We start from the raw sequence: 26,920 nt of genomic DNA on the forward strand, positions 1-26,920 counted from the left end.
GGCTTAAGACACAGACAATTTTATTATTATTGTTATTATTATTATTATCGCGCTTACATGTCATGTATTTTAAAGTCCACAGCTTATCTCTGGTTTTGTGAGCATGTAACATTCTGCAGCAGGCTGGTCTCGTTAGTGTTGCTCGTCTTCGCACTGCAAAAAGTCGCCCGTTAAACGTTTTTTTCCCTTATAAAATAAATAAAAAACACCATCTGTCGTTGTTAAATATAGGTTCAATGCACGTTTAACAAGCTAAATGAGAGTCAGAGTCGATCTTGATCCGAAAAATGTCCTCAAGGTGGATGGCAGAAGGAGGAAAAGTCGAAAATGCCGGATGTCTAAAAACGACTTCCTAGGAATGAGCAAATGATTGCTCTGAAGTCAGATTAGATTGACTCCATGGTGCCGCGTCAGTTCATTTCAGCCCGTGCTGCGTCTCCTTGTGTCTCCTCAAATCCACCTTTCTCTGGAAACCTTTGGCGCAGAGGTCGCAGCCGAAAGGTTTGTATCCGGTGTGTTTCCTGCTGTGCGTAATGAGGTTGGAGCTCTGGCTGAACGCCTTCCCGCACACCTGGCATTTGTGTGGCTTTTCACCTGAAAGAGAAAAAAAATAAAAATACATTTGATTTAGGGTTTAAAAAATATATATATAATAAAAATAAACGAGAGGTATACATTTTGCTGCTTAAAAATTGGATTTTGCGCACAGATCTTTTACCTCGGTTACAGAACAATCAAAACAACAAATGTAGTTTCGTCCCTTTCTTCGCTCACCTGTGTGGATGAAGGTGTGTTTCTTCATGTCCGACTTCTGATGGAACCTTTTGCCGCAGTACTGGCATGGGTACGGCCGCGTGTCGGAGTGGATAAGCAGGTGAGTCGACAGAGTTGACGACCGCTTGAAACTTTTACCGCATATTTTGCAGTCGAAACTTCTTTCCTGAAACGTGAGCAGAGGCCTGTTTTCGTCACATTTTCGAGTCAGCGCATCCACGCTTGACAGGAAGGCGGGTTGAAAGTAAGATGTGAATCCAAAAAAAGAAAAGGGTGCAAACTGCATCTTGTGGTTTGAGGTGTGAAGATACCTGAGAGTGCACGGCCTTGTGTTGTTCCAGGCTCACTGCGTGTCCGAAAGTTTTGCCGCAGATTTCGCACGCAAATGGCCGGGTGCCGCTGTGTGATCTGCGGACGTGCACTTCTAAACCGTGGGGAGTGGAAAACACCTGAGAACAACAATGAATTGACGATAAGAACTTTTTAAAATTTGCAATAAACCATCAAAGAAAAAAAAACAACCAAATTCGATTCTGTGTAACTGGAGAGTCAATTGTTTGTGTTTTGTTCCACCTATAGAGAGGTCAGAGGTCAGCCAAAAGACAGCAGCTGCAGTGAGTCTTTGCTTGGGGCCAAGTTGAGCGGAAATCAAATTATCCCAAGTTTTTAAATTATTGGTGTTTTCTTACAAACATGCATGCATTTTATAGAAGACACTATATTAGACTGGACTATATGAAATCACACCTCTCTTCGTTGCTCTCTGTCCTCACCTTACTGCACTTGACGCACTTGTAAGCCCCATTGAGGATGAGGCTAGAGCACAGCAGATCAGACTGCGCGTTCACGTCGTGGGTTTTTCCGTGCATGCCTGCCTCAGGAAACAGCAGAGCAGCAGCGTGCCTCCTGTAGTTACCATAGGTCTCCTCTCCCAGAGCTCGGTCTGCATACAGGGCAGGATGGGTGCTTCTGTCTCCGTAGAAGCCCATCGCAGCCGGGCCTCTTTCTACCTCCATTCCCGTATGGAGGCTTGGCTGCACCAGCGGCCTCAGCTCCGGCCTGGGATAGCTGCTGCTCCAGGCGTACGGCCGGAATGGAACGGTGAAGGGCTGAGTCTCGTCCACCAGGGGAGAAAGAGATTTCTCCGAATCAGCTGGAGAGGGGAACAGATAAAAATTTAATGAAAGCAGTGAAGTGACCGAAGAGGAGCACTTCCAGGGATCTACGGGGCCTCAGAGGAATCATTGAGGGGAAAACTTATTTCAGATTCCCCAAGTGATGATTTGTGGTTGAGTCCGATTAAAATGAAATTAGATTAGATGATATCTGCTCTGATTTATTATAAAAACTGAAAACGTATTTGTGTGAAGAATAACTTCAATTTAAAACAATCTCAGAAAATGATTAAAACAGCAAAATATGTAAACTATCACAAAGGCCTGTTTTGCTTATTTAGTTTGCCGAAACGAACATTGTATTGTATGTTTTCTAAACCATGGTGGAAAAAATACAAATCAAAGTCTGCATTGGATCTGTGCGTCCTGGACGCTTTACAGTTTCCGCTCTGGGTCTTTCATGTGTACATGAAATGTAATCTATTGCAGGATCATCAGTATGTGTGTATGTATGTGTGTGTCTTTGTCTACCTGGCGAGGCGGAGGGAGATGGAGGCCTCCAGAAGTCCTCATAGTCCGGGGAGCGAGGGCACAGGCTGTCGGCACAGCTCAGTGGAGACTTGGGGGAGAAATCTGCTGCGTCGCCCAGGTGGGAGTCCGGAGACAGGTTGTACCTGTCCACCGACATATCCGTGTCTTCTTCTGGGAGTTTATCTCCCTCTGAGAAGCACAAAACAAATGACAGTCAGCATCGTAATGACCGGTGACTCAATTAAAGCCATTCTTATGTTGTTTTTAAAGGGCTGATAAATGACGTGGATGGTCGCCAGTTCGGTAATTTGTCAAAACAAAACTGGATTTTTGGTGGACAAAATTAGTCAGAGATAACGTCAATTTTTCTTGTGGTAATAGTGTTAATATATGATATGGTATAACAATAAAAATAATGTTGTAATATGTAATAAAACTGTGAATAACCCGAGATATTTAAATACATGCATTTAACCAAAAGAACAGTTTCAGAATTGAATACAAAACACTACAATGACTCTTAACTGTAAAGTGCTTTTCTTTTAAAGCATTATTCATCTTACAAATTATTGGCAAGTGTTGCGATCAAAAATGTATTTTACTTTTGAAAAATACCCCTCATCCCGTCAGATTATATCAATATCAAATACAGCATTGAAAGTGTCATCTGACAAAGAGGGGAATATTGAAGAAAAGCCTCCTTTTGCATACCCGAGCATATGTGCGCTAGTATCGTGTCCAGCTTGTTGTAGTCATCCTCAAAACTTCGGGGTTGGTGATAACTGTGCGCCTTCTTACTCTTCACCAAGAAGGAGCGGGGCATCTCTGAAGCGGAACAGAACAAATCAGTGACAATAATCCAGCTGTAGAGAGCAGTCCTCCTGCGCCCGAGGCCGCTCGCTCCAAGATTTGACATCTACTGGTGTGGTGATGTTGCTCCCAAGTGCTTTAAGAGGTTTCAACCTGACAAGGGAGCATGCGCGGACTGTCGGTCACGCCTGCCAGGTGTCGTCGGACAGGTGTCGAGGCTGCTCGCCACAGCTCAGTGCGCTGTAAAAAATATCCGCCTGCAGAGTTTTAGTCAGAGCAGGCTGTAGGAAAACTGTCTGCAGCGGGGGCGACGTCGTCTTGCATCTTTAGCGCAAACGGACTCATTTCAGAACCCGACAGTGGTTTCCTTTCTTACAAGAAACGCAGGTGGAATGAAGAAGAGAAAAGTTTATTTATTGTTTAAAAGTACAACTTGGGACGATAAGTCTATGAGACACTTTTTGCAGTGTTTAACTTTTCCACAGCTTGGGGCTGCCGAAGTTCTCGCAGACTGCAGCTCGTGTCTCCCATGGAGCCCGTGGCAGTCGGGAGAGGTGATACAGGCTTTATCGGCGCCTTTCTCAATCTTTAAAGGGGGCAGGGGGAGAGGAAACGGGGAGACACACCCCAGGGTGCCTTGCTGGGGAGCTTGAAGTAGCACGTCGTGGTAAAATAAAGGGGTGGGAGAAACTTTGAACCGGCGGGGTAGTCTTATTATTCTTATAGGCTGCAATTAAAATTTGACCAAACGCTTCGGGTTTGCCAAGAGTGTCTCCGGTTGAGTTCAGCCAATAAAACGCTAGAGGAAAAATAATTCATTGAGAATAAATCCTCACATAAAAACGCACCGCAGTGTCTCTCTGATCAAAACTCACTGCCGGCTCCACACAGGACAAAGTGTTGTCCCGGTCTGGTGGTCACTTGAGCCCATAAACTGTTATTATGTGACAGACACTCTCCGTCCTAACGCCTGCGGTGACCGTTTCACATTACCCCGAGAGGAAGAAGCAAATAACGGAGACAGTTTGTTTTCTGTTCGCACAGGTCGAAGATTAGAGCGTCATTACGCGCTGATCAATAAGACGGAGTCGTGCGTCCTGGTGCCTTTCATCCACTGCAGGTGTAATAAAACAGTTTTGAGACGGCATTGAAGTGAAAGTGTGATCAAAAACCTGCATTCGTTTGCAGTAAATACAGATGGCTATCAGGCCATGTTTGCGCTTTAAAGTTTTATTGTTCGTGGCTTGAGACGGTTGAATTGCCACGGAGCCGAAATTCACACATGCGCATTTTGGATGACTTTTCATTTCATTGCGTTTCTTTACTTATTATTTTAATATATCACCAGGTAACCGTTAGTAAATCCGCTCCGGTCAAATCCTCCACGCCTGTAAAGGTGTGAAGTTTCCTCCAAATCAGACAACTGGACGCCCAAAAAGGTTTCAGACCGTTTACACGGCTTTGGCACCAACATGTCAGTGAATGCATTTATAATGTCGGCTACATGCAAACCGTTATCAGTAAATAAAGGACAGGAAATTAAAGGACCACATGTCCCAGCTCGATTAGACGCATCACGGCATCCGGATACAGTTTTTTGGAGAAGATATGAAGCTCGAACCGATAAAAGCAGCTGCAGCAGGGCCTGCTGCCCGATAGGCAGACGGTTTCTTAACTGTAGCATCATGCCATCAAAATTAAATACACGCACATAATAATAATAATAATATTAATGATATTAATAATATAAATACATTTAGGGATTTGATGCCGCTTTTACGCAGGTTGTTAGAACTTCGCGGTTTGAAACTAGATTTGATTTGATATGCGGTTGTTTATAACCGCACAATTAATTAACTGCGTCATTATTTCTGCAGTATTCAAATATTTTCTTCTCTCCGTTGAAATTCAGCTTTTAAAACGCCTCTACATGTGAACTCACCAAATGATTCACGCCTCCCACACTGCGCCACTGTATCGCGCTCTCCTTATAGTAAACATTTCAGGACGCACGTTTAAATCTGCTCGAATATTTGCAAAGGTCAAAGAAAAAGAAATCAACAAAATACATAAAATCAGCTGTATTCACACACCCGTGTCTGCGCAGGAGTACTGCTGTTTAGGTTGTGCTAAACTCGGGTATTATTAATAATAAAGCCGAATTTTGAGATTAAAATTGAAATGATTAAAATAGAATTGATGTGGCTGTAACATCTGGCACCCGCTATAGAAATAAGCGACCTTCCACTGCGCCACGTTAAAAAAAAAAAAAAAAAAAATCGCCAACCTTACTAGTCAACGCAAGTTCTAAAAATCTGAGCTTACATCACTAACAGACTGGCCTCACTGTCCAACACAAACTCATCATCAGCATTTTGTGGGGGAAAAAGCCAAAAAACCAAACACAAACCTGGTAAATGTTTCAGTGCCCGAAGAGAGATGCTCTTTTTAAAATGTGGTTTTCTGCATGAAATGATTAGTAGTTGAGGCTCAACTTTGAAAACCGCGAGAAAAATCACTTCCTGAAACAGTCAATCTAAGCTAAGAATCTTCAGAGGAAGGCAGCGCTGAGACTAAACATCCCACATGTGCTGTTCAGCCTGCACGAGGAGACTCTGGTTAGAGGTTTGCAGCCACCATTACAAGACAGACCAGGCCAGGAGTTTATCAAACAATTTTATTGTGAATTCATCCCTTTCGCTCACTCGCTCACTCCCTCTCTCTCTCTCACACACACACACACACACACACACGCACATACATATATATATATATATAAAAAACAATCTCATTTAGTTTGCAGAGTGTGCTTGACTGCATCCATCATAGTGTGTCCATACTGCACTGCAGACTCAAAAAAAGTGCCATTAGGTGTTCCTCTTCTATTCCATCAGCAAAGAGACATTAACATCATCATCACCTGCTCAAAGTCAGAATCTTTGCTGGTTCCTGGAGACTGCGGCTGCCTCGATTCATACAGAAGTTAGTGTTCAGACATTCAGAGAAATTCACTTTTACACATCCAGGTCATGAAATGGAGTGGCTTGTAGATCCAGAACATAGGCCTCGCTTTGGTAACACTTTGCCGGTCCCGATTAGTTTCCATGTTGTGTTGTTGAGTGTTGCTTTATCTCGGCTTCATCTCCTGACCAAAGTTCTCTCAGACTGTCATCAATTCCGTGCAAATTAGTGACACTCAGAACATATGAGAGGCATCATTCAGCTTTGAGTCATCGGTAGATGCATTATGCACTCAAGTGATTCGCCTTTTACCTCATCGTGAAAGTGAGATCGTGATGCTTCCAGAGAACTTTGTAAAACAGCAACAGTAGCTAAGAAATAAACCTGTCCCCATCTGCACTTATTAACATGCTGACTGCTTTAAGAACGGAGAGTTCAAAAGCATCTAAAGAGGGGTGACTAGTTATTCTACCAGGAATTCACCTCCCTCGTCTCAAAAGCAGGATTTGTTATTTGTGTTAAACTACATTATATGTCCCTTTACTCTCAAATGTACAGCATATTCTAAACACCAGATATGCATTTTCAAGTTCAAAAGGAAGTGGGGGGAAACAAACAACATGATACACATTTACATATCTACTTGTACGCAATGTCACTTTGACCTTGAAAGGCATGTGGCACGTGCTAAGGCCAAAGAAAGTCATCAAGTCGTCGCTGGCTGATACAAGCGAGTTTGATACCAGGCTCTGATGAAGCTCTTCAAGACATTAGAAATATAGATATTTATACATGCGCACGCACAGCACTCATACAAATCTGCCTCTGCATGATGGAGACTTAGTAGTAACGGCATCAATGCATTTCTGATGTTCATTTATAAAAAGCTTTAAAATATAAAAACATGAAGTGTGTAATATAGAGTAAAACGTTTTTATTGCACAGTCTCTTTTTCTGTGTTGTACCTAGAAGAAGCGGTCAGGAGTGATAGACTGAGATCTCCCTTCTCCTCCTCTTTGTCAGGTCTCTGTGGCCCAGTAGAGTCTGAGACGCTCCACGTGATTTGAGCCTCTACTGAGGTTCAGGCTGAGCTTCTGGCTTTACTCACAAAACCCCCCCAAAACAACAACAAGAAAAAAACTGCAAAAGGAAGGTAAAGAAAACTAAATCCACGTGTGATTCTCAGGATATCAAATGATGATGATGCATTTCATTCTTCAAGTTCAGGAGTCTCCTCTGAAATGGTTTGCTGGATGACCCTCTCTTCCACAGTTAGTGCTGACAGCCTCCGTCTCCACTTCAGCAGCCGGCGGGCGCCGCTCACACGGAGGTGGTCTTGTGGCTGCTGCTCTGAGGAACAGAGATCCGCAGGGCCTCTCCGTCCTCCTCCTCCTCATCGCTGTCGGTGTCCTCGAGTTTGGGGTGTAGTTTGATACGGCTCCTCTGCTGGGGGACCTGCAGGGGGGAGACCTTGACCCCATCGTCGTCCGAAGACTGGTAAGACTCATCATCCGCCCTGTAGTGGTTGACAATATGGATCCCATCAAAAGTGGGCTGATTGGCCAAGCGCCCCCTCTGTCCTTTTAAGCAGCGAATCTGTGAAAGCAAACAGTGAGAGTCAGGAGCCACACAATCTCCCACAGATCAGACTTCTGTGCCTGAAGGCAGCTGCATGAACACCAAACCTCTTGAAAAAATTACAGCTAACATATTACGCTTTTCTTTATTTTCTGTCATAAATACACTGTTACAGTGGTGGATGCACACATTAAATATAGCCAAAGTTTCAAAAAATGAGGTCAGCAAACATGCAAGTTATCCCAGTAAGCCAAAAGCTCCAGACTCTACACACCTGGTTTGTGACCAGGGGGCTCTACAGGATGTCAGAGACGGTGGATATCCTGACATTGTCACATGTGTGAGCACCCTCAGAAGAAAACTGGCTTAAAGGAATCTCAAACTGCTTGTTACAGATGCTATATGACCCGAGGTGCTGTGCTAAGGCCTGGATCACCTCCCTGAGATCCTCTGCTCCAATATCGTCGTGGACCAGCTCTATTTTTGCTTCACTGTCTTGTGTCTCTGAAGCAGGTTTAAGTGTGAATGATTAAAATGGGTATAGTTGTATAGACAGCTCACTAATTTATTTATTTTTTTCGGTTGCTGTTATTGTACTCAGAAGGAAAGAGGGAGGAAGAAAGTCTTGGTCAAACCTTCTTTTAGCCAGGTGCAGGAAATATAGAGAGCGGATATCTAGTTCAGCACTTCCTGTCCTGTCCGCTGTTCATTGTTTACTAATAAAGAGAAATTTAAGACAGTTTTCGGATTGAATTTCAACAAATGTGTTTCCTGTGGCCAGTTTTACTTAATAGTAGTGCGACTTATCAGAAAGTTTACAGAATCATTTTTCCCTTTGATTCTACAGAGTGATATGTTTTAATGCAGCTGAATTCACAACATAATTATATCCACATTTTTTCTGTTAGTGTCAAAGTAGCGCTGCTACAGAAAAAAAAAAAGCAGCCAAGCTGTGACGCTAATGTTTAAAATGAATAACGACAGAGAAATATGACTCTTGCACGGCTTCCTGGACAACCTGTGACTGCTAGCAACTCAGTGAGATAACAAAAACTTGACACACGTGATATGAACAAACTGTCAGTGGGAGCTGGTGACATTTTACCAGAAACACTGAAACAAATAAGATGAGATGTCCTCTACAAATTCAACATGCAGGCACCAGTTCAACCAAAAATAAAAACAAAAGGGAACAATGCAATAAAATCAGAGCCATACTACACACCAAGAGTATACAACTGGTGAGTGTCCTGTTTGTATAATTAGTAGACATGAAATAAATATTTTTACAGCACTCACACGGAGGAAGACAAGTTGTCCCTTTTAAATTTGTAGTAAAAGCTTTTATTCACACGTCTCAATATAAAATTATATAGAGATTTAGAAATGTCACCGTCCAATTCACAAAGCCTATATGCTGTCTTTGCTTCAATCTTTGATGAGTTTATTGAATGTGTGCACGAATGTGCTTTATAATCTCAACACTTAAAGTCAATGTGTAGTATGGATTTGGGACAAAGAGTCATATAATTATGTTCCATTTAAGACTGCATGGTAGCAGGAAGCACCTTAAACCACGTTAACAGTTTAAGGTGCTTCCAGAGCTTCAAGGCAAAGGAAAAGTGTCTGAGACTGGAGGATTTGTTTTCTCTCGGAAAACAAAATACCTGGTAAGGAACTTTTTGCATTGACTGTATATAAAAGATGGCTATAGCCAATCTGGCGTTCATCCATTAATTTTTTAGACTTGCATTGCTGCACTTTTTTTTAAAAGTCAGAAATATATTTAGATGATAGAGAGCAATGCTATAAGCTAATGCTATCCAGGTTAGTTAGAAATAGGGCTGCCACGATTAGTCGACTAGTCACGATTACGTCGACTATTAAAATCGTCGACGACTAATTTAATAGTCGAAGCGTCGTTTGAAGTTTTGTTAGATCCCAAAAGCGCAGGAATAAGTAGCAGGATTTAAGAGTGTAATAACGGACTGAAACAGAAGATGGCAGCACTGCATGTACAAGGATGCCAGCTGCCGTTAAACCCCAAAGGAGAAGAAGAAGAAGCTGTGTCCCAGAATTCATAGCGCGGCCCTGCTCAGTTTCCAACAATGCCGGCAGCTAGTTAGTTTTAATATTACTCTTATTATTCTTTCTGGGTCACAAAATAAACGTTTAACATATTTTCAGGCGAGAATGTAGCTGTGTAAACCTCAAATATCTGCTCAGTTTATCAAGACACCACATATTTGCAAAAACACTCCGACGTTTTCGGAGACGTCTGTTACCCACCAGCTCGATAGCTAGCCGGGGGCAAGGCTCACTAGAGCCCGTGAGAACACCGGACTCCCGGCAAATCGTTTTCAAACCCACCGCCATCTTTCACTACTCAGGTTAAACGTGATATATAAATCACTTAGATAACTTAAAAAAATTTTTTAGTATTTTATTTGTTCCTGAGTAAATCGGTTTGGCTGAGATAAAGTTATAGTTTTTACACAGCTGAATAAACGTCAAGCAGACAGCTGATTATCAGAAGTGTGAGATGCTCGAGAATATACTCCGGTGTCCTGTTATATTTTAGATAGCAAGGAGCAGACGGCTGAGTTTATTAAACTTCACCGAAACAATCTGCAAATGTCATTAAAATTTAATAAACTATCATCTTGTCGTTATTTTTAGTTAGCACATACCTTAAAACACTTAAAGCTGTAAGCTAATGATAGTTATAAGAGCAGATGCATGCTGGTGCAATAAGCTGTACGCTTTACGTCCAATGGATGCATGATCTGATTAGTCGACTAATCGCAAAAATAATCGTTTTATTGTTTTTAATGAAGTGCTGTCCGAGGATCAAAGATCACAGCATCCAGTTCTTGGCCTTTTCTGCACACAGAGATTTCTCTAGACTCTCTGACATTACGTACTTTAGATGATGAGATAGTTAAAGCAATCAAAAGCATACGCTATTTTGAAACTGTTGCTGAATTTGTAGACTCAGTTTATAAACCTTGCCACTCTAAGATGCTCTTTTTATACTAATTCACGTTACTGACCTTAATTAACCTAATTAGTTCCAAGATATTCTTTTGTTTCTCCTGTCCCAACTTTTCTCTTACATCCAATTCAAAATCAGCTAATAATTTTCATGTCTCAGTTGAGATTTGCAAATCACTGCATTCTGTTTTTATTCACACTTTGCAGAGTCCCAACTATTTTGGAATTGGGTTTGTATTTTCTCCGATTATCTTTCAGCTATAAGTTCAAAAAGGGCCTACATATGCACTAATTTTAAATTTTATTTTGAACAGTGTATTTTCAGTTAACGTCCCCACCTCCAGTTTACAGCCGTGCACGGCCGCTTTCTTTAGCTTTACCTTGAAGCACTTGGGATGGTCTCCTACACCATGAATTAACCAGACTCAAAGAGGGGTTGGGTAAAGATCAACACATGGTCAGGCTTGAAAAGCTGGGGGTGTTACACAGAACATCTGAAAACACTCACCTGGGTTGGCCTGCCATGCAACAGACAGTCATGTAGAAAGAGATGCATTCAGAGGCCAGTTTAGAGCACAGTACATAAAAACGATAACAACAACCCAAAACCCGAACAACCCTACATTTACCTGGGTCTCTCTAAACTTGGCACACTGCCTTCCTGTTGCTGTCATGTGAAAGGAAACGGTGATCTAATCAACATCTGAGATGCTGCACATAAAATTTCAAGCTGTATGATGTTAATTGAAACTGTGCAAGAGGTGCATGACGGGACTTAAACCAGTTTCAGTTTTGCTCATTGTGCATGCTTAAAATAATAAGAATCATTGTCGGGCAATCTAAAACTCAAAGACAACTGGCAGGGAAGGGAAACGACTGAGACAGCACTCTTTAAAACACCTTTTCTCAAACACATGACATAGGTCAACAAGCTTGACAGGACCAATAATAATGAATAAAGGTGACTAAGACTGTGGGGAATGTGTCACTTCTGACGTCATATGTGACATTTTACTCATTCTTAGATATCAATCATTTGAATGTGCATCCATCTTTGCATCGTGCCTCAATGTTCTGCCATATAAACCTCTGTAAGTCATGTTTGTGAATACATCTCTAAGAGGTTCGCAACTTCAGCACCACACAGGAAGTCTCTGGGTGTAGTTAACACTTCAACTAATCTGTTCAAGTCAAAGTAAAACCATATCTGAGGGATTGTTGTGAAATTTCGATCAAAGCATTTACACCAACAACGAAAAACTGGTAGTGTGACTGAGGTGAACATGTAGCTTGTTTTTAGGAGTCTCACCTCATGTTGTAGCTCTGCTATCTGGTCTTTGAGGTCGCGGATGTACTGGCTCGAATCTGTGTGGTTCAGCTGGCCTTGGACCTTTCCTTCTTCTTTCTGTTGAGACAAAATACACAACTTTCAAACATGTTCCACAGCTTTTGGAAAAAAAAGGATTGTGTTAATCATCTACAGGGTCAAAATATTTTAGATTTCTGGCATATTATACATACACTTAAATAAAAAAGGGTCTGTGGAAATTATACTTATGTCTTCTTGTTTATGGTTGAAAACTCCTGCACAGGCAGGAGAAATAACGGCAGCTTTGAGAGCCCCGCTGCAAAAAAAAGCGGCATCGCGCGGTACCCTGCATGTATGGCGGGCGAACAAGGTGACAGATGTCTGGTGAAACACAAAACAGTGTCATTTGTGCTTGATTTCCTCCTGGGGCCCTGGGGATGAGGCTGGTTGTTGCCTCTAACAGTTAAACAGCCCATGCGATGTTTACCTTCCTAAGTGAAGACATCTGCAGGCACTGGAGACAAACACATATTCTATTTCAAACCTCAATCACACCCCTGAACCTGCCAGTTCCACACTGAGATAAGTTCAAAACACAGGCAGCAGCACTGAGGCAAAAAAAGGGAAGACGCGCGCTCGGTAAGGGGTGGGGTGTCGAGGTAAAGCGGTGACACCGAGTCTTCACCACCTGAACAACACCCCAAAATACAGATAGGGTTTTAGATTCCTGTGGTGAGGTGGGGTTCAATATGGCGGGTCCCAATAGGCCTTTTTTTTTTCACATGGAGAGGTCTAAACAAGAGAGATTATTCCAAGAACCTGTTGTTTTTGAGGTTTTGCTGCTCCAAAACACTGCAACGACAAGGACAGGCAGTTAATAGAGACTTCCTGGTGTTCAGCTGTGTGAATCGCCAGGTGTCAGGCTGTGGCCAGGGACAGCAAACGTCTCACAGAAACATCTTACCATTGTATCTTCAAGTCCCAGTGTGTTGTGGTTTTGTTTAGTTCAAATAGTGCAGTGTAGGGGCTTTCTGCGTTCTAAAAAGTACACTACTAAATTTGTTCAGTCTCCTGGCAGATCTGAACTGAGCATCAGATAATCTGAGATCATCCTTTAATCATCCGCCCATTTCATCACATCCTGGGCAAGTGGGCAAAAATCACAGCTCATAAAAAAAGTGCACAGTGCATGCGACGTTTCAGTCGGCTTTACGCGCATCTCCAACATTGTGGTAATGACGTAAAGGTTATTTTGAATCTGCAAAGACGTCTATGAAAGATGTGTGAAAATTAAGTGCTAAAATATTTTTTGTTCCTCTATCAAGTTTAAGAGAATTTAGCCTTCTGCTGAAATAAGACAAAACTGTGACTAGGATAAATATATGGCCACTGCAATGATAGTCATCATACAGATTTGTTTCCAGCATTAGCGTGACACGTATGCAGTACACATCTGAGAAGTCAGGGGTTTTTTTTTTTTTTTTTTTTTTTTTTTAAAACACACTAAAACTTTTAGTATAAATCTCTGAGTATGTCATAGAAACCTCAAAATAAACCATGCATGTCACCTTTGGCAGAGTTGCTGCTTCAAGATGAAAAACCACTTCCTTTAAAGCCCAAAGACAACAGACGCCATGGTTGCGATAGTGAAAGAGTCCTACACACAAACCCTTCTAGACATCTTGGTTTCACTGAAATGTGTTTTCAGTGAAACACTGTATATTATCATTATTGTTCATCTCTTCGTTAAATCTCTGCAGCATTTTCTGACTTGATACTCAAGCATTTGATCTTCAAAGTAATGTCCTACATCGATATTTGCTACAGCTCTAAGTACTAAGAGTCGCAACATTAATCTGATTCCAGTCTGACCTCTTGTACGAAAACCGAGGTGCAAACTGTCACCAACATGTGTCACCATCTCTGACGACAAAGCTATGAAACTTCTGCTCTTTTTTACCTTTTCTTCTAAATCAAACCAAAATTTTACCCACAGGGTATATAGAGACGGTAACCAAACCACAGACCAAGAAGCCCAAAAAGCACAGTGATTTCATACTGTGGCACTGACAAAAATCAAAACAACGAAAAAATCTGCAATTTGAACTCTAGACATAATTTAAAAAAGAAAGCGGTAAAGGTCTAAAAATGCGCGACCCTTGTTGCTAACGTATTTGAGTCAGAGTTCATTAGGCAGATTAAGAAAGCACGAGGGCGGCAGCAGTAAAATTTTTGGTGTTGCGTGTTTTTGCTCCATCACTTAGTAACCAAACCTCAGACCACACTCTGCTTCTGAAGGGGAAGAGGGGGAGGTTTTTTGTAGGTGTCAAACTTATAAATAGCATGGCCCTCCAGCTAAGATGATCAAAAACACCCTAAAACTCATGAATACAGAGGTTATTTAAAAAGCACTAAGTCACAACAGTTTCCATCAGGACTCATCGGATAACCAAAGTTTCCAATTTGACACTGAAAGGAAATTATATTTACCATAAATCCATAAAACATAGGAAGTATAATCATCAAACAGAACCAGAGAAATGCATTAACTGACTAATTCACTCAGTGTAGAAAATTATTTGTTACAGTGCTTCAGTATTACTCACGCTGCATGCGTGATTGCCAGTTAACGTGACAACACTAAACTTTTCATCTACCCACATATCTGCAAATCCAGAAGATCTTTCTTTTGGTAGTCTATTTAAGTATCACCACAAGGTCGACGGCCAAGTGAGTGAAAAGCAGTCCTTGCAGCACTTCACAGAAACATTTTGTGGTGAGAGTGACTCCACTGTAGGAAGGAGTTCAGACAAAACGTGAGACTCTACAGCTCTGGTTGTCTCTGCTTATGTTACGCTGTGCTGTGCTTGGGATCACTGTCCTGTTGCATGATCTAAGCTTTAGCTGGTGGACAGATGGCCTCAAATTTGACTCTGAAATACTTTGGTATACAAAGGAACTCACATGGTTGGTCCCCAGGCGTGGCTGCAAAACAAGCCAGAATCGTCACCCCTCCACCGCCGTGCTGACAGTTGGTACGAGGTGTTTGTGCCGATATGCCGTGTCTGGTTATTGCAAAAATGTTGCTGTGCAATTTGGCCAAACATCTCCAAGTCTGCTGTGCTGCCACATTCTTTTAAGAGAGAAGAGGCTTTGTCCTGTCGTCCAGTCTTATTCTAATCATACTGTCATTATTTTTTATATTTAACATGTTCACCGAGTTCTGTAGAGTCACAGATGCTGAGTTCTTCAATCTCTCAAGCACATCAAGCACATTTGATTGATTGATTGATTTGCTACTAGTGGAACTAGTAAGGGTGTATTTTTCTTTTTACACACGGCTGTATGCAGAACTGGGAAAACTCTTTTTCACATGACTGTTTAATCCCAAGTAACACAAGTCCTCCACTGATTGTTAGGCTACGTCCACACTAAAGCGTTTTCGTTTGAAACCACATTGTTTTCTCTCCATTTTGGCCTCCCGTCCACACTGAGACGGTGTTTTGAAAACGCTCTCGAAAACAAATACATTTGAAGACAGTGCGTTTGCGTGGCAGTGTGGACAGAGAAAACGCAGACTTTCTAAAACGATGACGCATTTTAGTCATGTGATGCAGTCATGTGACCAATTAAACTAAGATAGCGGAGGGCATTAAACAGCAGTTGTTTTGTTTGCTCTCAATTTTGACAGCCCTATTAAAAGGTTAATATCAGTTTGTACATGCTCCAGATAGCTTTTCTTCAAATTCTTTAATTCTCACTCGCTTTTGTAACGTTGTACTTTCGTGTTACTCGCAGCAACAACTCCACCTCATTGTTAGTCCATTTAAAAAACTTGGTGCTTTTCCTCGACCTTTTGCCGCGACGTTTCAACGAACCGGAAAGTAAATAAACGGCAGACAGAAATGAGGCAGGCTGAATCTTCTTGTGCTTCACGCATGCGCAGCCCTATGTTGAAGCACAGTATGTATTATTACTCTGCGAGGCTCCTGACCATCAAGCAGTGTGGCTTCATAGCTTACCAAAGTCGTGCTAAAACATTTTGACAGATTTTTTTAAGCGCCGCGTACAACATAAAATCAGTTCGCGGTCAGTAAGCAAAACCAGAATTCATACATAAGGTGCACTTTTGAGGATTTTAAAGGATTTTAAGTGTGCCCTATAGTCTGAAAAATACGGTACTGAAAAAGTTCTTGTGCTTAACGTGCTTCACTGAGCTGAAATTTAAACGTAAAATATCTTACGATATATGTACAAAGAAAGTCAAAATTAAAAGTGCCTTAAAGGCTTTGAACTGAACATCTCAGTATCTGAACATCTTACCTTGGGCCCTTGACTATCTCTAATTGGTTTAGACCACAATATGGGCATAATGTGTGTCTATTGTTGACCACATGGAGACTTTCAGAATTGCAGAGACTTTTTTTTTTGTTTCTTTTACATGAACAGCTGGTCGCACCGGTGCGATCTAGGATTTTTTTGAACATTGGCACATTGGCGGAATGTGCAGGTGTCGCCGTGTGCTATTGGATTATTGTGGGAATTCCCTATGTCATTTCCCCTTCCTGCGCGTCTGTGCAGAGACACGCGTGTGACACACAAGTCAATCGAACAGCTACTCTAAGCAGCACCTTCATGATCAGTTAAGGCCTCGATATTGGCATAATGTTGTGTGCTGTTGGCTACACAGAGAATTTCAGAGTTGTGGAGACCTTTTTCCGTTGCGCCGGTGCGGCCTAGGATTTATTTGTTTTGTCACACCATTGAGAAATTGGGTCGCACTCTAAAGCCCTGACAGTAGTTCCAGTGTGTGCAAAAGTCTGAGAAACCTTTTAGTTAAACCAAGTGAAAAGTCAATAGAAACAGTCACCTGACTGAGAAACTGAAAATGAAGATGTGCCTATTACGCACAGGAAAGTAAAAAAAACAAAAAACACAAAGTGCTTTCAGAATTCAATTTCCATCATCTGAAATGTCGTTCAAGAAACAACAGTTAAAGGAAACTTCTAAAGAAAACTGGGCAAAAGGGTACAACATAAAAATAACTTCACAATAGCTGCAGTGAGGTTTATGTGATATTAGAGCCTTGCTGCATTGCTTCACTGACGTGCAACCAGTTTAAAAGGAAGAATTATAAGTAAACTATCTGCCACCTCATCTCAAACCATTAGATACATGTAAAACAATATCTGGATAAACCGAGCAGCTTTTGTAACAGGTTTTAGATAGATCAAAATAACTGAGCGCTCTATTCCAAAAGCACGACAAATATATTTCATGGATTAAAGAAAAGTTGAGATAACATTTTAGCACAAATGAAACAATCCAAACATAGAACTTTACTGGCGTTTTGAAAGTCTTTTTAATCTAAATTTAGGAAAATTGTTAGAGCACAAAGAGCAAATCACCATATGACTTAAAAAAAAGAAAAAAGTAGACAATCAGAGCACTGGGAGCTGCATTTGCATTTACCACAGTTCCTGTAACACCCTCGTCATTTACCCGACACTAAATTAATCACTGTCTGCCACAAATGTTTGCACATTAAGTACGAATTACAAAGAATGTCATATTGCTCACTGTGCACCAATACCTTCTTATACAAGTTTGCCCTTTTGATGCCCTGACCTTGAAAATTTAGAGGGGGAATTTGAACATGTTGCATGTGTAGGAGCCAAAAAACCCAAACAAAAAACAGCAGTGGCGTTTGCAGGGTTACTGAAGTTGGACTACCTGGTATACAATGTTGTGCTACGTGATTGCTAGCGACACAGCTATGTTAGCATAACATTAGCACAGTGAAGCTGGAGGATGAACGCCAACTTTTTTTCCACTTGATAAAAGTTAACGTGAGGGATTCTGGTGGTCAGGGACAAATGCAATTGCATAGCAGGATGCTATACACGGGCAAAACTTCAGTCAGGAGAACAACTGAGATTATTCATCCACAATACGAGGTTAGTTATTAATATACTGCAACAACATGGGAATAGAGCAGCTGCGAGAGAATTCAACACTAATGAATCAATGTTACGGAAGTGGAGGAAGCGCAGTTTTTGGCTTTCCCCATATTTCAAAAGTGCTTCATCTCTTTGCTACGACTGTCGCCCGGAATAATTTGCAGATGATAATGGTTGTAGCCGCTTTCGACCAAAGCAGGCGCAGCTTGATGACATCATCAACATGCGCTATCGCAATAGAGCGGTATATGGCCTGTATTTATATAGCGCTTTACTAGTCCCTAAGGACCCCAAAGCGCTTTACATATCCAGTCATCCACCCATTCACACAAAATCTCTATCGTTGGCCAAATATATTGTTTCTATCGTCCACCCCTATCATCAACGGATTCAGAGAATTTGAAGAAATCTGAAGAATATTAAAAACAAGTATAATTTTCTGTCAGAGAAATTCCTGCATGCACTCAGGAATGCCTTCAGAAATTTCCATCTGTGAACTCAATTGTGTCAGTGCCACCAACATATACAGGTTAAATCTCTATCAGGGAAAGAAGAAGCCACACGTGAATATAATCCAGGAATGATTTTGTCCTCTCTGGGCTAAAGATAATTTAAAATGAGCTGAGGCAAAAAAGAAAACTGTTCTATGGCTTTTGGAAAAGCTGGACACTGTGTCCTCCAGACTAAAGAGAAGATGGACCATCTGGATTGTTATCATCTATGATGATGCTTAAGTAATTGACAGCTCGTGCACCTGGAAAGGCACTATCAGGTTTTGGAGTAAAACATGCTCCTATCCAGATGACGATGCTAAACTCCACATTGCATCTATTACAACACCATGGCTTCTTACTAGTAGTAGCAGTAGTAGTAGTAGCAAGAACTACATTTGGAAACCCAAGAAAGCACAAAACACTACACAGTAAACGTCTGTTTTGTGTAACTGCAAAGCTGCAAGGAGAGATTGCAGTTTTTGAGAATTAAAATGAGCATAAATCACCAGCTGCAACATCAAATAATTGACCAAGGGTAGAAAACAACTATTCCATCCATCCATCCATCCACTTATCCTTATCAGGGTCACCGGGGAGTGCTGGAGCCTATCCCAGCTGTCACAGGGCGAGAGGCACAGTACACCATGGACAGGTCGCCAGTCTGTCGCAGGGCCAACACACAGCGACAGACACACATTCACTCGCGCATTCACACCTATGTGCAACTTGGATTAACCCTTTAAAGCCGGTCGGAGCGGGCTCGCTCTGTTTTGCATAACTAGTTTAAAATCCCGGTAGCACTGCAACCACGTAAGCTAGCTCAATAATTTTTTTTTGGATATGAAACCGGACGCGTTGTACTTACATCTTATGCCATCAGCTTGTCCTAGGTCACGGTTTCCTTCCACATATAGCTTTGCAAAAACTGCATAAAACGCACTTGCAGCAACAAAAACATAATTTTCCAGAAACACGCTTTGCCGATCCTATCAGCTGTTCATAACATTTCCTACGTTGGAATAGACGTCAGCGCAAACTTTCGCATGTCCGCCATTACCTGCCCGAAACCGGAAGTGACGTCATTTTGCGGAAATGTAGTTTTTTACCATCAGGGCCTCATGAGCCTATACTGGTGTTTTTAAAAGTTATCTTTGACTTTATGACTTTCTGTGTCATTTCTGGGATGCTTAGGACTAATATTGCACTGCTGGAAATAGTTTATTTTGATGCATATGTTGCTTTTTTGCAAATTTGCACTATAATATTTATTTTCGTTTTTCCTGCAGTATATAAAAATTGGTGTATTTCAAAAATAAAACTATGAAGACACTTAAAATAAATTTCCTGTGGTGGGAAACTATTTTGTGCAACTTTTTTGTATTTACAGTTTTGAGGGATAAGCCTCTTAAATTTCTCTAACTAGAAATATATGTTAAAAAAAACAAAAAAGATTTAAATTTTTTTGTAGTTTATTGCACTTTTTTGCAATTTATGTAATTACTATGCACTTAATGCATACATATTATTAACATTTGGGCTATAATGGTTGTATTGATGTATAGCAACTTGAAATGCTCCCAAAAATGGCACTACAGCATGTAAAAATATAATATAAGCTCTGGCGGACTTGGTTCTATGGTAGGTCTTAAAGGGTTAATCACAAGCTGTGTGCCTTTGGACGGTGGGAGGAAGCCGGAGTACCCGGAGGGAACCCACGCAAACACAGGGAGAACATGCAAACTCCACACAGAAAGACGCCAGCCTGATGGTGGAATTGAACTCAGGACCTTCCTGCTATGCGGCAACAATGCTAACCACCGAGCTGCACAACTATTCCAACCTGCCATATTATTTATAGCTTCAAGCATTTTATTAAGAATCATTTCAACCCCACAGGATGCCTGATAGCTTGAAGTCATGCGAGCCCAAGTAAATGGTCATGCCCATAGCCTTTGTTTCTTCAGGTTACATACAAGTATTACTTTGGCAGAGGTGCGTGACGCATCAGTTCAAAAGTAAGATAAGATAAAAAAGTAATTTTTTATCATCATCATCAACAATGAAACTAGAAATTTTTATTGTTAAATGAAAAATAATTCTTCCCTCACCCCAACCCACAGTTTTTAGTGCCTAAACCTAACCGGCAAGTGAAAGTGAAACCAAGTAGATCATACAAACATCCTAAGGAGACCCTGACCACAGTTTCCTGACTGATAAACCTGTTCCTGCCACCCCTCCAACACCCTGAACTTTGTGTTTTTTGCATCAAGCCACTTGTCCCAAAGCACGCCTTTGTGCATAAATGTGAAACTAAGGGACAAGCTGACAAAACTATGGTATTTGACACAGTGGGATGGAAAAGCATTGATCTGTTTTATGCGTGTAACTACAGTGGTCCCTCGTTTATCGCGGGAGTTACATTCTAAAAATAACCCGCGATGGGTGAAATCCGCGAAGTAGCGAACTTTATTTTTTACAATAATTATAGATGTTTTAAGGCAGTAAAACCCCTCACTACACCACTTTATACACTTTTCTCAGACAGACATGAACATTTTCACACGTTTCTCTGTTGTTTGAACACTCTCGAAGTTCAAACCTTCGAAGAAAAGTCCAGTGTTATAGAATGAAACCAAAGGCACCCGCGGTTGCTTTTGATGGTGCACAACGTTTCGTCGACATTGTTGTTGTTGTGTTTGTTGGGGAGAAAACTTACAAACAGTACAACACTGCAGAGCCACACTGCTAGTGATCGAACATTTCTGTAAATTTGACAAGATGAATGCATTCTGTACTGTACAGGAGACACAGCACGAGATTGATTGACAATTGTCTGCAGCCGATCAGGATGCAGAACACAATGCGCTGTAAAAACAAACAAACAACAACAACAAAAAAACATGCAAAATTGCACACCAAGAAATGCACGAAACAGCCAGGCCACGAAAGGTGAACCGCGTTATAGCGAGGGGCCACTGACTGTACACATGTAATCTGTACATGACTGTAGCTTGTGTTGATACAGATGAGGAGCAGTAAAGCTACTCCTGCTAACACGGGGCTCATGCTATTCCTCTACTGTGTATGCACTGTGCAAGGTGCAAACATGCCACACTCATGTGCCCACACTCCGGTGCTTACAAAAAACAAGAACTACTTGAGAAGCACTTAAAACTGAAAACTAGGACTGCGCGATATATCGAGGTTTTAAAAAAAAAAAAAAAAAAAATATATATATATATATATATATATATATATATATATATATATATATATATATATTTTCATACGAGATATAAGATGTGACAATATTGTTTATATCGATATAGTATATGTTACGTTATAATTATACTTGTGGAGCCGCAAGTTTGTCTCTCTTTCGTCCACTTTTGTCTCTCCGCAACGTAACTCGGCCTCGCCTCTCCTTCACTGAACACAACTTCCCCTCCCCCATAGCATTGCCTGCAGGCAATGACAAGATGGACTGGCAAGTTTCCGTTAACAAGTTACCCCGGATCGCCCCGTGCGTGGGGCTGAACGGCGTCAACGTGTTAGCGAGCTAACCGCGCTAACGCCATGGCCTAGCATGGCCTAAAATCCTTTCATTTTCTCATAAATCGACAGTGCGCCTTATGTATGAATTCTGGTTGTGCTTGATGACCGCGAACCGATTTTATGTTGTACACGGCGCTCAGCAATCTGTCAAAAAAATGTTTTAGTACGATTTTGGTAAGCTATGGAGCTGCACCGCTTGATGGATTGTCGGATCATTACGGCTACCGTAGTCTGGAGCCTCTCGGAGTGATACGTACTGTGCTTGAACGTAATATTACCGTATTGTGTGTATATAAGGACCACAAATTGGCACCTGTAAGAGACACGGTTACGAAGCGGGTTTCAAACTCCAGGCTGTCAGTCACGCAGTAGAAGTTGGGAATAGAGCAGCTGTGAAATCTGACTATCTTTGTTATTATGCTCAGCGTCTTTTAGTTTACATTTTGACGGTACAATTGTGAGCTTTTTGTTATGCACAAAAACAACATTGTTTTCTTTTATTTATGGAGCATTATTATTTAATAAATGCTGATAATTTATTTTTGAGTAATTTCTTCATGTACATCTACGCTGTATGTTAATAAAAGTGCCTGTGTGACATCTGGGACACAGCTTTGACTAAGAACTCTTTTTGTTCTTGCCTTATGTCTTTAAAATATATATATATATCGAGATATATATCGTATATCGCCATCCAGCTAAAAAAATATCGAGATATGAATTTTGGGTCATATCGCCCAGTCCTACTGAAAACATTTAAAACTTTCAGCTGACAAATTTTGAAGAAGCGGCTTGATAATGTCACCAGCTCACTGATATTTAAAGAGAGGGATATCGATTGTGGTGCGTGTGAAAAAGTCTGGTGTTACGTTCAAAAGCATGGGAAATTTCAAAAAGATCTGGAAAACTGCAGTGGGTGGTTATGCAAAGCAGATGTGACAGAAGGGCCTTCTTCTTGTAGGGCTGTATGTCCTGCTATACTGGAGAAACTCCTGAGCAATTCCAGGTGCACGCAACAGGAATAAAAAAAAAAGCACAAAGTTGAGCATCCGCAGAGTTGCTTCAAGTGTTTCAGTGCAAGGCATCACTGGACATCCCCCAGTTTCTATAACTGAAGACGTCAGAAGTGTTCTATGAAGGTGTTTGTGACTTATCTCTGTGTGTGGGTTCAGTGCAGCCACACAGAGAAAACAGGAAAATAGATATTATACTGGTGGCTCCCACAGCCAGCTTCCAAATAAGTGGATTGAAAAATCCCCCAAAATCTGTCCCAAAAATGACAGAAGACTTTAACCTTATTCAAACCTTATTCGAATCAGGTGGGGATATTTTCCTAAGTTTTCTTTCCTCATATGGAAACACTTTGGCTTGGAGACCATAAGACACACATGACACAAACTCACTAGCGGTGAAAGCACTGGACTCTGTAATAAGGATCTAGCAAGTTAAGGACTGGTTAATGTCAAAATGCTCAGGGCTGCATTGCGTGTTTTTTCTAGAAGGGTGCTTGTACAAGCCAAGTGTTTAAAATCATAACGGAAACCATCTTCACAGATATTTAAATTCCATTTTCACACCCATGCCCTATAGCCAGTTTACACACAACAAGATTATCTGCTTGTTGCAACACTCACTATTCATCGAGTATCTTTACTTGTATGAAAGTGGCATGGTGTGAGAAGTGTTGAACCCATAAACACCTTCAACAATATCAAGTCTTTTTAGATCACTTTCTCTCTTTAGTATTGTTGAGTGTTGTCACTGGGAGAACAGGCCTGTATTTGTTTTTGGTTAAGCTTGTGGAGTATGTTGAATTCATTGGTGGGATAAATGCTACTACTTCCTTCTCTCCTGCTTGTTAAGACTTGTAATTCCCATTTACGCTGGGAATAAATATAGATGAAGGGGACATGCTTTAATATTTCTGATTTGTGCAAAAAAGCCTTTCCCCCCCAAGTTTTCCACATCAACTAAAATCAATTAAAGTGCATTTTTTCAGAATTTCCAACAGATCTGCATACGTATTTGGGTTATGTAATAACAGTTTAAAAAGTTCATTGGAACCGGAAGAGGTTGCGGCTTTACCAGATTTGATTGACACTGGTGTCTCCTAGGCAACATAAGGAAACAATACATGAGATTCATATCATCAAAGCTTTGAAATGCTGATTGATTAATGGAAATTCAGACATTTTCTTTCCCTTCTCCATATCTTAAAACAGTAAAGAAGCTCAGACTGAAAACCACAAATCTGCCAGGTCAAACAGTCACTATTATGGTTATAACTTTGGATGATGTCTTCATAGGGCCCAAAAAATATAACTTGGGTTTGTCACCACATCCTTGTATGGGACATTTCCTTTTATGGCTGAAGGAAGCTTACATGTAATGTGGTTTGTGAGGGAGTTGAGGAAATCCAAAGCTTGGTGCAGTGGGTGAAGTGTGAGTCAAAACCTTACCTGAATCTCGAGCTCAGAGATCTGTTGCTGGAGTTCAGCCATAGCAGCAATGTTGTCAGCTTCCCTCAGCCTCACTGCCATTACTTCTTCCTTGCTCTGCAGAAAACAAACCAGAGAACTCTCAGGCGACAACCTCTCTAAGAAATCAATTCTTTTTTTTTTTTAACTTCACAGATTTAAACCACAATAGCGCTGCAACGGTTTGCCCCAAAGGTGCAAAGTGTGGAGTGCAGCAGCAGTTTGTACCTTGCATTCAATCTCAGCTTGTCTCCTCTTGATTTCTTGCAGTTGCACGTTCAGATCTTTGTTTTGTGTTGTCAGTTTCTGCACGCGCTCCTGCAGAGAGCGACTCTCCTGCTCCGCTCGACGCAGCTGGTTGTTGTGAATCTGATTCTGAATAAGCACATTTAAAAAACAAAAAGCAAAAGCGGATTATTTCACGTTATTGACTGATAGGTTCAGGATAAAGAAACTGAAACCTAATGCGACTTTCAGCACTACTTCACTGTTCCAGTTTCTGTGTTGCATACAAAGATAAATGCTGCCCCCTGAAGGCTGCTGTGTGAAATTCAGGGAGGGAATTCCCTTATTTTCCAGCATATTTACTACTTATCACACTTAATGCACATTCACTTTTCTTACTGATGTTTTCATATTACAATGTACCTTTAATTGTCTGTAATTAACTGCACTGCAAGTACATAAAAACTCTGAAAACAAAAGTCTCTTCCTAAAGACTGCATACAGTATGAATTGTATCTCTGGACTGAGAAGGATATCTGAATCACATATATTTGTGAACATGTGATGAGGAATTTGAATAATGCTTTTAAAGATCTAGATCAGGTTATAATCCAGATAACAAATCAAATCATAAATTATATTAGTGCTGTTAGACCGATTCAACCTCTGACCTGTGTCTCCAGCTCCAACATCCTTTGCCGCATCTCTCGAAGCTCTGCCTGAGCCTCGGCCTCACGTAGCCTGACGCTCATCAACTCGTCCTGCAGCTCGCTCATGGTGTTCTTCTTAGGACTGTCCTTCCAGCGGCTAGCGGTGCGTGCCAAGTGACGCTGGAGAGGGCGGGGACAGTCAGTCCTGTTTACCATCACTTACCAAATAAACACTTGACTTTTACCATTTGTGTGTCATACCAGATCTGTGCTCTGTAACTAGCAGGAATTACAGGGTACCTGCAAATCCTCTTAATACGACTTTAAATGGAAATACACATCAAAAGGGAAAATGTACCCTCTTCAAATAAACACACAGATGTGTCTAATTAGAGCAAGAATTTTTTCAAAATGTTTTTAATAAATGTGAGAAGAAAACAAAAATATTATTTTTACTCTAAATGATAAGCCATTGTTCAAGGTTTGAAACAGCTTCTTTAACTAGCTTAAACTTGCATCTTCATCTTTCTTTAAACTAAGTACTACAGCTGAGTTAACCAACCTATCTGTTCAAGTTTTCACATGCTTCATGTTTTCAATCAGCCTGAATGGATTAATTAAACGGCAATTAAGCCAAATCAAATGTTCTGAATTAAACCCATTCTATCTTAAATAATTACTGTAGTCAAACTCATGAATCACTGTTTGAACACAAGTTTACTGTGCCGTTAAAACTTCACAGCCTTAATTATGCAGTTGCGTTTAAGTGTGCAGAGGGAGAAAAAACAGAAGCACTGCATATGAGCGTTTCTCACAATGGCATGACTAAAAGCAATCTAAATTTAGAATATTTAAATACTTTTTGAAAACCAAAATCCACTCTGATTTTAAACAGCGTAGTTTGGTGTGTGTGTGTACAACATTTGCATTATGATTTGTTGGGGTTTTGATCAGCTATTTCAAGTTGTCCTGCGTGCTGAAATCTTGGTGCTCACCTGCCAGTGGTCCTCCAGATCTCTAACCTGCTGTCTCAGCTCTTTCAGTCCAGTCAGCGCCTCCGCTTCTCTCAACTTCACCCCGATCAGCTCTTCTTGCAGCCGCGCCACATTGGTGTCATCTGGTAGCGACGTGTTCCTCTGAAAAAGGTGGAAAAATCAAATTTTTCTTAAACCTTTAAAAAAAGAAATGACAGGGTAGGCCTAGATCACAGTAATACTCTTTGCCGGCTGAGGTTTAGGCAGTACAGTCCCACTGCAGATGCATTAAAATGACACAACTCACTTTTTCCATATCGAGAATCTTGTCTTGCATTTCCTTGAGTGCACACTGGGACTCTGCTTCCTTTAGTCGGGCCTGCACGAGCTCTCTCTCCAGCTGCAGGATGGACTCCTCAGAGAAGCGTGGGGGTCCTTTCTACAAGGAAAAAAAAAGAAAGAAAAGAAAAGAAAAAACAGAACAAATGAGCACGCAGAAAAAAAGCAGGAAGG

General features: G+C 41.1%; 2 protein-coding genes across 4 annotated transcripts in view; both read right to left on the reverse strand.

Moving 5' to 3' along the window:
- Window positions 1-415: 415 nt before the first annotated feature.
- Window positions 416-3,336, reverse strand: gfi1ab (growth factor independent 1A transcription repressor b). The gene is made up of 6 exons (XM_085348069.1): window positions 3,132-3,336; window positions 2,421-2,609; window positions 1,548-1,927; window positions 1,086-1,223; window positions 775-940; window positions 416-594 (listed from the first exon to the last, which is right to left on the reverse strand). The coding sequence occupies exons 1-6, from the start codon at window positions 3,334-3,336 to the stop codon at window positions 416-418; spliced, it is 1,257 nt and encodes a 418-aa protein (XP_085204195.1).
- Window positions 3,337-5,925: 2,589 nt separating this feature from the next.
- Window positions 5,926-26,920, reverse strand: part of evi5b (ecotropic viral integration site 5b) — a 45,357-nt gene continuing 24,362 nt past the window's right edge. For all 3 annotated transcript variants that reach the window (XM_085348798.1, XM_085348796.1, XM_085348797.1), the window contains 7 exons: window positions 26,715-26,846; window positions 26,429-26,569; window positions 25,455-25,613; window positions 24,787-24,933; window positions 24,541-24,636; window positions 12,073-12,168; window positions 5,926-7,787 (listed from right to left, as the gene is read on the reverse strand). In XM_085348798.1, coding sequence (XP_085204924.1) covers window positions 7,512-7,787; window positions 12,073-12,168; window positions 24,541-24,636; window positions 24,787-24,933; window positions 25,455-25,613; window positions 26,429-26,569; window positions 26,715-26,846 — 1,047 coding nt within the window. In that variant the 3' untranslated portion in view covers window positions 5,926-7,511. The remainder of the gene's footprint in view (window positions 7,788-12,072; window positions 12,169-24,540; window positions 24,637-24,786; window positions 24,934-25,454; window positions 25,614-26,428; window positions 26,570-26,714; window positions 26,847-26,920) is intronic.

Source organism: Diplotaxodon limnothrissa, linkage group LG23 (assembly GCF_057381915.1).
Source record: "Diplotaxodon limnothrissa isolate DT_005_m linkage group LG23, D_limnothrissa_male_GT1.1, whole genome shotgun sequence".
In the NCBI taxonomy this organism is placed as follows: domain Eukaryota; kingdom Metazoa; phylum Chordata; class Actinopteri; order Cichliformes; family Cichlidae; genus Diplotaxodon; species Diplotaxodon limnothrissa.

What these genes read in the sequence shown, in the direction of transcription:
- gfi1ab (XM_085348069.1), bottom strand. Translation starts at nt 3,336, where the DNA reads ATGTCAAATCTTGGAGCGAGCGGCCTCGGGCGCAGGAGGACTGCTCTC. An exon ending in AGTGCGTCAAGTGCAGTAAG is followed by an intron (nt 1,224 to 1,547) that starts GTGAGGACAGAG and finishes TGTTGTTCTCAG; the next exon opens with GTGTTTTCCACTCCCCACGG. An exon ending in ACACACCTTCATCCACACAG is followed by an intron (nt 595 to 774) that starts GTGAGCGAAGAA and finishes TTTCTCTTTCAG; the next exon opens with GTGAAAAGCCACACAAATGC.